Consider the following 14,845-nt stretch of genomic DNA (forward strand, 5'->3'; position numbering starts at 1 on the left):
TGGATGATGTGGCCAAGGCAGGAGTGGGTGGGACCAGTGTCCTGGTTTGCCAGAAACTGAGGGCTTTCCCAGGTTTTCAGTGCTAAAGCCAGCACAGTCCCAGGCAAACTGGAATGGTTGGCCTTGCTAACTTGAGGGATGGGTGGAACCACTTGTGAGCCAGAGACAGCCTTCCACATCTTCTGGATGGGTCCAGGCCTGGCTTCCACACCTTCCCTGACTTCTCCCCTCCATTGCCTTTCAGTGGCTGAACCAGAGTCACAACGCTTGTGTCAACTATGCAAACCGCAATGCTACCAAGGTGAGCTGGGCCCCTCCTTCGCTGGCAAAGCTGCCTCTCCCCTTCTGGATTCTCCCACACTTCATCCAAAGGCAGTGAGAGGGGAGGGGGATTCTAGCTCCCCTTTGGGGAGGAGAAGGTCTGGACATTTTTCACCTTGGGGAAGCTGGCTTGCATGGTAGTAACCTGAGGGTCTGATACTCTGAGGATGCAAGGTAGTTAAAGGCAAGTTCCTCAGCAGTTTCTTAATTTTCTACATTGTGACTTGGGATATATTTCTATAGAAATGTTGAGCAACTCTCATCTACTGGCATGATCCTGTGGCTGAATGGGTAGACAAGGCCTGTGAGAGGCAGCCTGGCTGCGGCCAGCCTTGTCACTGCCATTTCCACCCAGGAGTGTTTCAGCTGCCACGCAGCCCCCTGTGACGTTTAGTCTCCCTAAACCATATCACCACTCCAGCCCTTGCTGTTCCGTGCCTCCAGACAGCCATGTCTGCCAGTGACCATTCTAGAACAGAACAGAAGTGTAGTGGGTCCTTCTGTGTCTTCCTGGACATTGCTGCCTTGTGTTGCCATGTATAGAACTGCACTGGGGGAGTCCAGGACCCCTTTGGCTTCCAGAAGGACCTCTTCCTTCTCACCTGCCCCTCTGGGCTGCTGGGCAGGAATGACTCCTGCTGGCTGGGGCTGTTTGCAAGTGTGGAAGCTTTGGCACCTGGTGGGCCTGAAATTCTGTCTCTGTCTTCCAGCCTTCACCTGTGTCCAAGTTCATCCAGGGCTACCTGGGAGCTGTCATCAGTGCTGTCTCCATCGCTGTGAGTACCCCCCCTTCCTCTCAGTTCTGCTGTTCTGTAGCTGCCCCACTCAACATCTTGGGCCAGACCTTCCCTGAGGGTCAGGGTCAGGTGAGGAGCGTGGCAGACAGGAGTTTCTGTGGGTGAGCTGTGGGGTCAGGCTCTCTACACAGAGAGGAGAGTAGACCCTGGTGACATGTTAATAGAGCATCAGTTGGAGAAGAGGTTCAAAGGTGAGGCAGGGCCCCTAGGCAATGTGCAGGGGTACTCACTCCGGCTGAGGGCAGGATGTCTGTGTCTACAGGGGCCCATGTTTTCCCAGCACTCTCCTGGGAGGAGCTGGTCTTCATGCTTTGTCACACAGCTGATGTGGGAGGTGAGGGGCTCAGGAATGAGTGCACAGTTGGCCCAAATGCTGGCTCCCCTTGGCTCTTTGCCTTCGCTCCTGGGGCACATGATCTTAGCTATGTATTCACATATCCAGTCCCTCCTAGAGTCTTGTATGCTCCTCAAGACGGTGGTGACAGGCCCATTTTGAGTCCCACAGGACTTTGAGATTAGAATAGCTATTAAGTAGGGGAGGTTTGTAGACTGTGTGACTGTAAGCCTGGATCTCAGATGAGGGCAGAGGGCAGGTGGACAGCAGGGGGCCTGGGCCAGAGCCAAGGTGGCAGCTCAAGCTCCCAGAACCTTGGCTATGCTCATCCCACCCTTGAGCCCACCCTTGCCCCGTCCATCTGGTCTTTCAGAGAGTGAGAGATTCTGGCTAGGAGGTGTTCTATAGCTGACCCCAGAGGGCGAGGCGCTTTACCATTTTGTTATTTTATTCATTGCAAAATAATTACATGTAACTGGTAAGAAAAAAATAAGAAATTGCAAATTTTTAAATTTCACATGTAGTGGAAGAATTCACATATAACAAAGCTTTTGTAAAACCCACTTTCCTCATCTTTCCTGTGTCATTAAATAAATATAGTAACTGCCCACAACTATGTACTAACCCATTGTGCCATCATTGATTCACTTATTTATACAACACCATTTAGTTCAGTGTTCCTCAAAAGTAGGAATTTGGGATTATTCTGAGATGACCTCATGTACTCTGTTCCCATGCAGCCTGGGTCATCTCCAAAGAGCTGTTTGGAGACTGGGGTCCCCACTGCATGCCCAAGATTGCTCTCTTTCCTTGAATCCTTGTCTTACTCCAAGCAAGAAATCAGACATTGCTTAATCTATTTAGATGGCTGGCCAAGAGATTGTTAACCCCATCCTGGTGGTCTGCAACCCAGCATGAGATTGCATTTGGGATCACACTGATTGGAATCCCTGATTCTGGGGGGTTGCTGGCCAAGGTCAGGGGTTCTTGTGAGAGACAGGAGAAGACTCTGTCACCTCGTCCTCACACCTTATGACAAGAGGAGCCAATGGCTCTGCCTAGTTTGGCAGCTTGAAAATTCCATTTTCCTTCTTTGTGATTTAAGGGTGAACCAGAGAATACCTGGGAGGAGGATCCACACTGAGGGACATAGTGAGTGGCCCTGACTGGAAAGGGATCATTGTCTTCAAGGGAAGGCCACCTTCTGCAGGCCTTGGGCTCCGGGAATGGGAACACGGCTTCTTCCCAGGGCTCTGGGCTCTGTGTCCCTGGTCTGCAGTGTCCCACCTAGGGGCCCCCAGTCATTCCATCCCAATTGCTTCCTAGGACCAGGCTAGCTTGGATTGTGGGGTGGGGGGTTCTGATGCCCAAGCCTTGGTTACTGGGGACCTGGGGTCCTCCAGGGCTCTCAGAGCCAGGGTCTTACCTGCCGGGACTGGGGGCCTCATGCTGGCCTGTCGTGGCCCCCAGGTGTGCCTGTGCTGGGGACATCTACCTTCCTCCTCTTGCTTAGCTGCAGAGCCCTGGAAAAGGCTTTCCCCTGACCATGCTGCCCATACTAGACACCTCTGTCCTTCCCATGCACTCACTCAGATATGCCGTGTTCTGTCCTGTCATTGTTCACTGGAGTACAAGTTAACCAGCGACAGGCCCCATGTCATCTCCCCCACAGAAGGGGGCGAGGAGCACTGCTCCATAAATACTTGTTAATTAGGTTGCTGATTGATTGCTGGCCTCTGGAGGCCCCTCTCACTCCCATCCATGAGTCTCAGTGGTGGCGGCGGCATCCCTCTGCCTGACATCTTCACACAGTGAGGGTCTAACTCCGGCAGATGGAGAGGAGCTTCTGACTTGGAAAATCTGCAGCTTTCTTGCTTTTCTTTTGTGTGTATAAATCACAAAACCTCCATAGAAAGGGGCTTTATTTTATTTCCCTTTCCCTTGTTCTCTGAAACCCCAGGCCCTGAGGCCTCATTAACTGATCTCTGCTTCAATTAGTGACAAATCCCCTCCCAGGGAGAGCCTGTTAGGAGGAGATGACCTGTGAACAAGTGTCCTGGCCCCAGTGGTTGGCCCGGCTCTGGCATTAATTAAAACGAGTCCCTACAAGCAGGCGGTGGGGTGGGGGCTGACAGGCCAAGGGCAGATCCCAGGGACTGAGGATGAGCTGGGGTAGAGGCCGGGCCCTGGGAGCCCAGCCTCCTCTCCGGACTTCTCCCTTCCCTCAGAAGAGCCAGAGCTCTGACCTTGGCCAGCAACCCCTAGAATCAGGGATCCCTAGTTTGCATGGCCCCTGAAACAGTCTCATGCTGGTTCCAGGACCATCAGTGTGGGGTGAGCAGTCTTTTGGTGAACCCTCTAAATAGATTTGGCAATGTCTGGCTTCTCACTTGAGAATAAAAAAGAAATTTTGTCTTTAGTTATTTTTGAAATCTAACAGTTTGCTGTCTTTTAACAAAGGAAGCCCCTGTCAGTCCTCACTGCGTCTTAGTCTGGGAGGTGGTGATGTGTACTCTTGGGGTCAGCTCCTGCCAGGCACTGGTGGGCTGACCCATTCACTCCCTGCAGGGGTATGTGCATACCTGGCACTTTGCAGGCGCTGGGGTGGCACAGGTTGGTGTGTCCTCCCAGATGCTGAAAGGGGAAGCTCAGGATGTTCTGTGGCATAACCAGAATTATGATAAGGTGACCCTTGGGTGTGGTGGGAGCCAGTAGAGGGGTCCCTAACTCACAGAGGGCTGACTCCTACAGGACAGACCAAAAGAGCTGAAGGCAGGGTTGGCTGTTCCAGACAGAAGCACAGCATGCAGAGGCACACAGGAGAAGGAGAGCATGACAGATTCCAGAAGCTATCGGAACATGAGTGTGCCTGCCATGGAAGGAGTGATGGAGATGAGGTGGTGATAATGCAGGGGAGGAGCAGGGCCAGTGGAGAAGCACTATGGGTGCCTGCTCAGGAGTCGGGGGCTGTGTCAGGAACCCTGCCTGGGCTCAGGGACCTGGGTGTGCAGGTAGAGGGGGCTGGAGGAGAGTTCGTGGGGCTTGGCAGGCCTGGCAGATGGACTGCCCTCTGGGACACAGGGCCTGCATGGGAGCAGGCCTGGAACTGGAGAGGAAGGCTCAGGGCTGAAGTCCTGCATGGCTGGTCAGGGGCTGGTGAGTGGGGCCGGGTATGAAAGCCGCCTCATGCCTTGGCCTCACACGCCTCACCTGTAGCCAGGCTTTAGCTTAGTCTTCCCCTCTTGGGGCAATGATGACCTCCATTCCCAAAAGTTCTAGGCCCTGGGAGTGGTTGAGGGGCGGGGGGGCCTTTCTATATAGGATATAGTTAATGTTAACTTTTACTAGACACTGGAGTGCAAGGAGTTATCCCAGGGGATCCCTGGGCAGAACCCCAACACCTCCCAGTTGCATACTGGAAGCTCCATGTGCCCATGTCAGTAAGAGTGGCAAATAACCACAGTAATCATAATGGCTAACACTTACAGAGTGCCTACCATGTGCCAGGTACCGTTCAGGTGCTCACCTCCATTTACAGAAGAGGAAATTGAGGCATGCTGGTACAGCCAGTGGCAGAGCTGGGATTCAAGACCGGGCTGAATCACACCCTATTCTGCTAACGCAAGCACTGCTTAGCCTTCCTGCTCCCGCTGTGACAGAGGAGGCAGGAAGAGCCAGTGTTCTTGACTTCCAGGCTGGAGGAACTGTTACCATGGTAGACAAGCCCCTCCCCAGGTTCCTCAAGAACAGTGGGGACTGGAAGAAAGTCTGAGAAGCTCTTTAGGTATAAAGGGGTTGGACCCTTCGTCTACCTTCATGCTTGGTTCTTGGGCCTGAGCTTTCTGGTCAGAGTCAAGTTAGCAGCATATATTTGTCCCTGGTCCAGAGTGTGCCTCACCTCATGTAAGAACACATCTGGCAGGCTCTGTGATCCAGGTTGCAGCTCAGTCCCTGCTGTTCTTCTCTGGGCCTCATGGAGGTAGGAGGCCAACAGCCTGAAACCCCAAACCAGACTGTTGTCTCACTGCCTTCACTATGAGTGCCCTCGGGGTTGAGGAACCCACTGCGTGGACACTGTGGCAGAATCGGAAGTTTTTCAGAAGGCTGCAGGTGGTGATGTTGGCAGTGGTGAGTCCAGCATGAATGTCAGCTCTGCATCTGCTCTGGGGAGGACAAGTTGACTCCTCTAACATGGAAAGACTCTGATACAATTGGTTTTCCAGCAGGCCTCTGGGGGGCATAGTTCAGAGGTCAGGGTTGGTCACTGTGGCTAGCAAACAAGCCATGCAGCCACAGCTGGAGCTGACCGGTGTTTTAGCTTATGTATGGCTCTGTTCCAACCACCCTTTGCTCCTGAGCCTGTTGCCAAGCAACAGGCTGGCTGGGGTTGCAGGACAATTGACCTCCACAGAGGGTCATGGGTCCCCTTCGTTAAGAATTTATGATACAATGGTCGCCCTCTGGTGGGCAATTTTGGTACATCAGAGATACCTTTACTTGCCCCTGCCCTTAGCCCTCCAGGGACTCCACAAACAAACCCCTGACCATTTGGTTGCATCATTATCCACCACCCAAGAGCAGATCTGAGTTCTGACCTCATGCCAGCTCTCCTTCCAGGCATGTTCCCTCCATTGTCCTCCAGGGTGCCTCGGCCCCCGTATGGCAAGTGCAAATAGAACCCACAAGCTGCTTCCTAAGCTCTGCTGAGCCCTCTTTCCTTCTCACCTGGCTGTCTCCTACTCAGCCTTCAGGGCTCAGTCAGGCATCCCCTTTCTCAGAAGTCTTCATGCCCCGGTAGCCACTCCCTCAAGGCCCCTCATCCTGGCAGGGGGGTGAGCCATCTCTCAGGTGGACAGCATCAAGCACCATAGGGCTGTGCTTGCCAAGATGGACAGGAGTGACTGCACAAGACAGGTCTCCTCTGCAGCTCTTCTCCTCCTGCCTCAGAAATCATTCACTTGGTTTAGTCTAGAGACACTGATTAAGCATCAACTCATTTCACCAGGCACCAGCAATTCAGTGAGGAATAAGAGAGACACGGGACCTGCACCCAGCACTTAGGGCCTACAGGAGAGAGAGATACTTAGTAAAGTAAAAATAGTTCTGTGCAACTCAATTTTTAAATTATATACACGTATTACTTAAATTCCTAACATTTAAGAGGGTAAGTAAATATATACTTAGAGACTGTGATAGGTCCACAGAAGGAAGAATTCCAGGCTATCTGAGAGACTGTAAAAGGGAGCCCTAGGTTGAGAGGAGGTGACTCTGAGGGCCTGACGTTTAAGCTGAAAAGTGAGGAAGCCAAGGGACCTAGCTTGAGGGAGATGAGAGAAATGGAGGGAGGGAGGGAAAGAGAGAATTTGCTCACAGGAGGAGCGAGGCCCGGAGTCACATGGGGTATGTGGGTCTTTAAGTGCAGTGAGAAGCCATTGAAAAGCAAAAGTCAGTTATACCCATTTTTAGAAGATCATTCTGTCTGCTGTGTAGAGTGGATTGGAGGGGGTCAGAGTTAGGAGGTAGGCAGCTGTCCAGAGAGGAGAGGTGGGGGCTTAAGGCAAGAGGTAGGAGCAAAGAGAGAAGTGGCTGCATTCAAGATACCCAGGAGCTAGAACAGGTGGCTCTGCACAGTGGGCAGTATATGGGGTGGGGAGGCTCCTGTCCAGGTAGACTCAGGTTTGTAGCATGAGGAGCTGAGCTGGGGAAGGGAGAGCACAGGGCATGGGTGAGAAAGAACAAAGGTCTGCCTTTGCAGTACATGCCAGGTAGAGTGCCTGAAGCCACTCGAAAGAGAAGGCCATGCAGGGGACTTGATGCAAGATATGGTCTAGAGTTGAGGACACAGCCTGGGTGAGAGAGGGCTGCAGGGACTGCTCAAGCTCCATCCAAGGTCTCCTTGCTGGCTTGGCAGAAATTGGGTTGCTGTTGGCCTGGGAAGGACTTCAATGCTTAATGGGACAACTACCAGCCGCATACTCATGATGCTGAACTTCAGGGATCTCCCCGCCCAACCCAGTCCTTGGTGCTGGTCAACATGTTATCCGCACTACGGACAGTTCTCAGGAAGCTAGTCTTCCCTCCTCTTGGCAAATTCACAGGCCTGGGGGCTGGAGCTTGGTGAGAAGTGGCCAGAAAAGGGCCACTGCTTTCTTAGACCAGTACTGGTGCCCCACACGTCCTGGGCTCTTGCTTCTCCCAGGACCCCCACCTGCAGGCCACATGGGGAATTCTTGTGCAAAACCCACACCCTGTTTGTTTTCCCCTCCGTCAAAATGGAGCCCCTGTTTGGTTAATTTCTATTTTGTGGCTTATTTGGAAGCTGTTAAGACAGACCCTGGGGGACCCTCAGCAGTAATTGTTCCATATCTCATTATCTTTCCCGAACCTGATTATTAGCTCAGATTTTTCTGATTGCTAGCTGCTGTTCATGATGAGTTGTGTGCCATTAATGCCAGCTGGTTCCCTTAAATAGGACCCACCATGCCAGGGAAAACGAGCTGGCATTCAGAGCCACCAGCCACTTGGCTTTTTAATTGTAATGGGTTTCACCAAATGTTCCAGGCCAAAGGGCCCCTGAGGAATCGAACAGACAGCCTCCCAACCCTGCTCTGCAGCCCACCCTGGCTCCTCACGGGCTGCGGCCATCCTTGCTCCTGGGACAGTAAGGCCTGGGCTGGGGGCTGAGGGAGGAGCTGGGGTCAGTGGCCAGTTGCCTCTCCTGTACGGGCACCTTCCTGCTACCAGGCATCTCATCAGTGGGTGAGGGGGTAACCTCACTGGCTCCTAGCCTTCTACCTGCTCTGCTGGTCCCCAGCCCCTTTCTGGGCTTGTGCATTTTGGCCTTGCTCTCAGAAATGTAAGTGTACCTCACTAAATCTCACCCCGTCCAGGCTGGGGTGGCCTTGCTCTCAGAAATGTGAATGTACCTCACTAAATCTCACCCCGTCCAGGCTGGGGAGACCTGGTGTGCTTTGGGAAAGGGAAGACCAGAAGAGACCAGGGACCTTCACATTTTCTCTCCTCTTTCCTCCTCCCTGCCCTGGGCTCCCGCCTGGAGTGGGTCAGACAGGCTGGGACACTCACTCGGGGCTGTGCTAGTCTGAGTGTTCCCCACAAGCCAAGCTGTGGCTACAATTCCTCCTGGCTTCCTACCCCAGTGTAGCCCTGCCCACCCCAGGATGCTGCCAGGGGAAGGGGCCCAGCTGCCCTCTGCTTCTGTAAGGCTCCCACTCCCCACCTCCTCCAGCACTTCCTGCATCTTTCCAAATGTGAGGGGTTTTGAACCCAGACTTTCTAGTGCCGGGGCTGGGGAGCATCAGTTAAGGTCAGTTCAAGGACCCTATCTTCCCTGACAAGAGTTGCCTTCCACTGATCTGGGCCCCAGCCCCTCACTGGTCTTTTAAGGGAGGCTTTTACTATGTAGACCGCCAGTTTTAAATAGCACATTAGATATTAAAGCACCCCTCACTAAGCTGAAGCTTGAATTGGAAAATAAACAGCTCAACAGCTAAGAACAAGGCTTTGGAATTAGCAGACTCCTGGGTTTAAAACCTAGCTATTCCCACTTCGTAATAGCTGTGTGTCGTTGGGCAAAGTTGGCTGACTTCTCTGAACCTGTCTGACCTTCTCCGAATCTGTAAAAAGGGGCAACATGCACTATCTAAAAGCCTTGTAGTGGGGATTTAATTAAGACATTTCATGTGATGTGCTCAGCACATGGCTTTGCGGCTCCCCCTTCCCTCTCCTCCTCCTCCATGACTAAAGCCCTCCTGCAGGTCCTCTGGCCTCCCTCCATACTTGCCCTCTCTGCACTCTGTAGGAACACATTCACTGGTATTTTGGGGGCAGGTAGGGACAAAATTTCTGAGTCACAGAAACAGTCACTCACTGCTGAGAGGTGGAGAGACCTGGTCTTGATGAGCTCCATCTGCGTGGCAGGGGCAGCCTGGCAGCAGGGTGCTGTGTAGGCTGGCAGCTCCCCAGCCTGCCCTGTCATACCACGAAGTGTGTCCAAGTGGCCATGCGTCTCCCTGCCTCCTAGTCTTCCCCTGAACAAGCAGAAAGGTCAAAGATTGGATTCTGAGCATCAGCTTGTGGCCTCAAATACAGACCAGAAGCCCAAGAGTCCAGCTGGATTTGCCTGGCAGCACTCTGGCTCTGTGGGGTCTGGGGCTGCCCAGGGATTGATGGGCAGGCGCTTCCTGTCTTCCCAGTCACTGGACCATTGCTGCCACCCTGTGCCCTCTTTCTAAGTGCCATTAGAGGCCTTCCCAGCTCTGCACCTTCCCCACAACCCAGAAGAGCCAGGGCTGCAGGTGCAGGGTGGCCTGCCCTCCACCAGGTATACCGGAGATGAGGGCAGGCTGCCCAGGCTCCCTTAGGCCAGGAGTCCTGTGGCAGCCCCTGTGCCCCTCTTCCCAGGAGAGGTCTACAGGGCAGAGGCTGGCTCTGTCCTCCCGTCTTCTGGTCTGACCACATGCATCTTCTCTTTTCTCTTTCCATGCCTGTGCTCATGCTGCTTTCCCCACAAAATCCCATTTCCTCTGTGTAGCCTAATCCTTCCATCCCCTCCTCCAAGAAGCCCCTTTCCAGCCTTTGCTGGTCTCCGTCCATTCATTTATTGGTTCCTGTATTTATTCCTGTCATGAGGTTACTGAGCATGTGCCATGTGCCTCCATGCCCTGAGTGCTGGGCACACAAAGATGAAACAGGTATGGTCCCCCCCTCCCAGTCCAGCAGGGCCACCAGACCCATGGATGGTGTACTGAGTGCTGGGAAGGAGGGACTGGCCATGTGTGAGGGGATGACTTTCTGCCTGAGAGAGGGGGCATCAGTCTCATATAGCTTCATTTATTGAGGCCTCACATGTGCCAACCTCATGCTAAACACTTCACATACCTTCTATTAACAGAGCCCTGAGATGCTGTAGACATCACTATCCCTTTTACAGGCAAGGAAACTGAGGCAAAGAAAGGTTAAATGACTCCCACTGTTTGTAAGTGATCCTGGAGGTGGAGCTCAGAGGTGGGCCTTAAAGAACAGGTGTGGACTGAGTAGAGAAAGGAAGGCATTCCTAGCATAGGGAACAGCATGGGCAAAGGCCCTGAGGCCAGGAGCTCATGTATCATCTGAAGAGCTGCAAACTGGACTCATGGAAGGAGAACATGGGGTGTCAGGGGAGCAGGGAAGTGAGGTAACAGAGGCCAGGACTACTACATGAAGGGAACTTCACCTTCTCACACCTGTGTTGGAGGAACTGGTGGTGGCGGACAGGACTGGACGTATTCTAGAAAGACCAGGACAACATGGGGCATGGGCCGGTGTCTGGGGCCTGGTGAGGGGAGCGTGGTCTGAGTGAAGGTGGGAGGTGGGCCCAGGATGTACACTGCATCCCTGTCCTGCTCTGGGCTGCCCTGCTGAACCCCATGGTCACCTGTGGGCAGGCATGTGCAGCTTGCTCTCCTGAGCCATTATGGCCTGGCCAGGCTCGTCCCCAGGCCTACAGAGGGGCCTCAGAAAGGCTGGAGTGGGAATGAGGGGTTCTTACACATCACTTATTTGCAGATTATGTATTCTAACAGCAACCACCCACCATTCCTTTTCCCCTCCCCAGAGGGTGTGTGTGTGTGTAGCTGATGCTTTCCCCTCTCCCTGTCCCTTACTAACGGGGCTGGCTGGGCATGGGGCTTTGAATAGCCACACTGGAGCTCCGAAGCATCAGGCAAGGATGATGCTGAGGATTTGGGCCTGGGGTGCAGTTGTGGGAGAAGACGGCGCTGGTTCTCTCTGCTCCGGCTCTGGCCTGCCCCTTCCTCCCTCAGGCGGCCACAGCACCACCATGTGCTCTGTTTTCTCTTTCGAAGGTGGGCCTTAACGTCCTGGTTCAGAAAGCCAACAAGTTCACTCCAGCCACCCGCCTTCTTGTCCAGAGATTCGTGCCATTCCCCGCCGTAGGTAAGACATGGGGCACAGGGATGCATGTGGCCCACCCAGGTGTGTGGGGCTGTGGGGCTCCTGGGAAACTCGACTGCCCCTCCACACCTGCTGAGCTGGAGGGGCTTCTGGCTGGGGCAACTGGAATGAAACGTGTGTAGATAGAAAAGAAGAAAGGAGGACTGGGGCCCCACTGACCAGCTCTGTGCCCGAGATTCTTGTTTAGCAATGGAATTCTTCACCTGGAGCCCCCAGAACCCAAGGGTCAGTAGATAGAGTGCAGTGAATCCTGTGAACGTGGCTGGGGAAAATATTTATGCTGATCTCTATCTAAAATGTAGCCCTTCCTCCCATTATGAATGTAGATAGGAAACCAGAGTAATAAGGAGGACCCGTGACTTTGTCCCCAAAAGAAATCACAGTTATTTTCATGTCCCATTACCGTTGTTACAGAGAACTTAAAATATCGTTTAATGCCCAACACTAATTCAGAATTATGATATTCATTGAATCCACTGGTAGGACTTTGTTCTTAATCCACTAGTTAAAAAGCACATCTATTTCTTACTTTATCACCATGGAAAAACTATTTTGATAAATTATTTCAGTATAATCCCTTTGTCATCCTGTGTATTTTGTTTTATGCATTTAGTTGGAAAGGGGTACGTAGACCTCACCAGACTGTCACAGGGGTTCCCAGCACAAAAGGAGGTCCAAAGCTCCTTCTTGGTCAAGCTCCCAAGCCCACACCTTGTTGGAGGAGAGGGTGCCCCAGTGGGAAGTTTTGTAAAAGCAATACCTTTGAAAGAAGCATGAGGCAGTGTGTGATTAGGTGTCAGAGAAGGATAAGCCAGGGCTTGAACCATTCCCTGAGCTCCCCATCCAATGCCATCCCAGGAGGGTCATGAGGTTCTGTGACCACCCTGCTGCCAGGGCTCAATCTAAAGAGCCAGGAGGCACACCCAGGCTCATGGTCCCCATTCTTCACTCCCAGTCTCAGCTTCCTTATCTGTAAAATGGGGACACAATACCTACTTTTCTACAACCCAGAGCTGTGGAAGATCAAGTGAGACCACAGACAAGCTTCCATTCCTAGGAAAGGGCTTTTTGAAGTCCCCGTGAGACAGTGGGAGACCATTACCAGGCAGCCCCACCTCCTCTGTGGCCCAGAGGCTAATGAACTCCCAGGACCAACCACCCAGCTGAGCCTCAGCCAATCCAGATAATTGCTATAGCAACTCCACACTTTTAATGAACTCTCAGCTATTTCTGGCATGGGCCACTAATGGAATAATTCTTTAGATCTGACTTTGTTAAGGGGCCTAATTGAGTGAACACGGCTGCCGGTACCGAGTTCCTCACCATCCGGGGCTAGAGAGTTAGGTGCAGCCTGAGAAGAGGACAGCTCCCAGCTGCATTGGACTGGATCTGGGACTTGGCCGAGCTGTAATCTGTCCTTGAGCCAAGCTTCAGACAAGGACCTTGCCAGGGGCCCATTCCAGTCCTGCTCTGTGACCATCTGGCTGTGTGACCTTGGGGGTGGTCTTAACCTCTCCAGGCCTCCTTCAGGAGGAGACTCCCTGCTTTTAGGTTTGACCCTTTCTTCCAACCCCACCTGAGACTTTCTGATCTGTCCGTCTTTGGGCTCCAACCTGAGTCCCCTCCTGTGCTCTTGTAGGGGAGGAACCTGAAGCCACCTTGTACTGGTCCAGCCACTGTTGTGTCTTGAGATCCTGTGTACCCATAGCCAGTTGTACACGTTGAACACAGCATGGTTCACAGCCCTGGTGGTTTAGCTCACCAGCATCCTGAGAGGAGCAGACCCTTTCTGGCTGCTTCCTCAGGCCCCCTGCCTGCGTCCTGGCTGTGTGGCTGCCTGTGACACCCAGCCCCAGTCTGTCCTCCTCTACTTGCAGGTTTCCGTCTCTCTCACCTACAGTGTCCATCCAGGCCCGTCCATGAACGGGCACTTACTAATGCCCCTGGTCGATGCTGACCCGGTGGTCAAGATAAACAGGCATGCCCCTCATATTGCAGGGGCTAAAAAAGCCTCTCAGGCCATCGTGTAGACCCCGCTGTTTGCCTCCCTCCACCTTAGCCCCAGGCTTACAGCACCTACAGGCCGCACTGCATGCTGGCATGGCCTGGGTCACACCGGGCATTCACCGCTGCTTTCCACTGCAGGCTAGGCCAGACCGGGCCGAGCCACCATGAGGGGACCAGGAAACTTGCTCAGGACTTGCTTCCCTCACCCCTTCGGACCCCTGGCCTGATGTGGAGATAGGACTTATGGAGCCATGAGTGTACATGGGAAGTAGGTTGAGGCAAGTGGACGTGATCAGATTAAGCGTTGGTTGCTGGGATGTATGTATGTGTGTGTGTGTGTTGTGGGGGAAGCAGAAAGGGGTCTTCAGGGTGAGGGAGGGTCCTGAAGGGGCCTGTGTGCCCCGTGCTGAGAGGCCCTATCCCCACTCTCCATCCTAGACAGACTGGGAGCCCAGATGCCAGGGAACAAGGAGGCTCCCGGAAGTCAGCCACTTCTCCCCGCAGCTCTGCCCACCTCCCACCTCCTCCTGCCCTGCCCCAGGCTGAAGTCTGGGAGGTCGGCCCCTTCTGCTGTCCAAAAGCGAGGCCTGAGGCTCTGGGAGCAGGAGCCAGGCTCCCCTTCCCAACCCCACTGCCCCGACCCCTGGCGTCAGACCTGACTCTGCTGCAGCCCTTTCCCACTAGGACCTCCGAGCAGCCATGGAGGGACCCCTGGGTTTGTAGGGCCCAGTACTGCCTGAGGCTCCTCTGCTTTCCACATCTCTCCCTACAGGCCTCTGTCCCCTCAATTCTCTGAATTCTCTCTGTGAGGACTCTAAGGCAGAGTGCGTCATCCCCATTTTACAGACAAGTAAACAAATTCAGACTCACTGAAAGTTATCCTGAGCTGGCCAGCGCCCAGGCCTCAGAGGCCCAGCCCAAGGCCATTCCAAGACCACCCGGGACATCCCTCAGCCCTGCAGCCGAGAAGCTGAGGGATGTGGTCTGGAGGTCCCAGAGCCACTCGGCAGCCCCCTGGGAGCACTCCGCCTCCAGGCTCACCCTGGCTTGCCAGCCAATCTGTATGCACGTGTGGGCACTCAGTGCGTGGGAAGCCCCGAGGACGCTCACTGCAGCCACTTCTCTCCCTCGAGGCAGTTTCAGAGCCTGGCTGTGGCCTGGTCTAAAACCGCAATCATGTGGGAAATCTCAGTTTCTATTTATACGTGGAGATGTTAAGGAAGACGGTGAGCCCAGGAGCATGTGTGCTGGCATCAGAATCGATTGGGGACTGGTAATTAATTTGTTTAGACCTTAATTAATTTTCCAGTTCTTTCTTATTTGTGGATTGTCACGCTTAATTGTGTTCAGGAGCTCAAGCTTGGAGCAGGCCCTCCATTAATTGACGTGCAGTTGCTGTGAGGTGGAAGTTAAT

The 14,845-nt window shown here is 53.5% G+C and overlaps 1 protein-coding gene across 7 annotated transcripts in view; it reads left to right on the top strand.

Annotated features, from left to right (window-relative positions):
• The window catches only part of SFXN5 (sideroflexin 5), a 105,799-nt gene that overhangs the window by 53,355 nt on the left and 37,599 nt on the right, over window positions 1–14,845 (top strand). For all 7 annotated transcript variants that reach the window (XM_037027239.2, XM_037027238.2, XM_037027235.2 and 4 more), the window contains 3 exons: window positions 245–301; window positions 1,032–1,097; window positions 11,316–11,406. In XM_037027239.2, coding sequence (XP_036883134.1) covers window positions 245–301; window positions 1,032–1,097; window positions 11,316–11,406 — 214 coding nt within the window. The remainder of the gene's footprint in view (window positions 1–244; window positions 302–1,031; window positions 1,098–11,315; window positions 11,407–14,845) is intronic.

Source organism: Manis javanica, chromosome 1, assembly GCF_040802235.1.
Source record: "Manis javanica isolate MJ-LG chromosome 1, MJ_LKY, whole genome shotgun sequence".
Taxonomy (NCBI): Eukaryota; Metazoa; Chordata; class Mammalia; order Pholidota; family Manidae; genus Manis; species Manis javanica.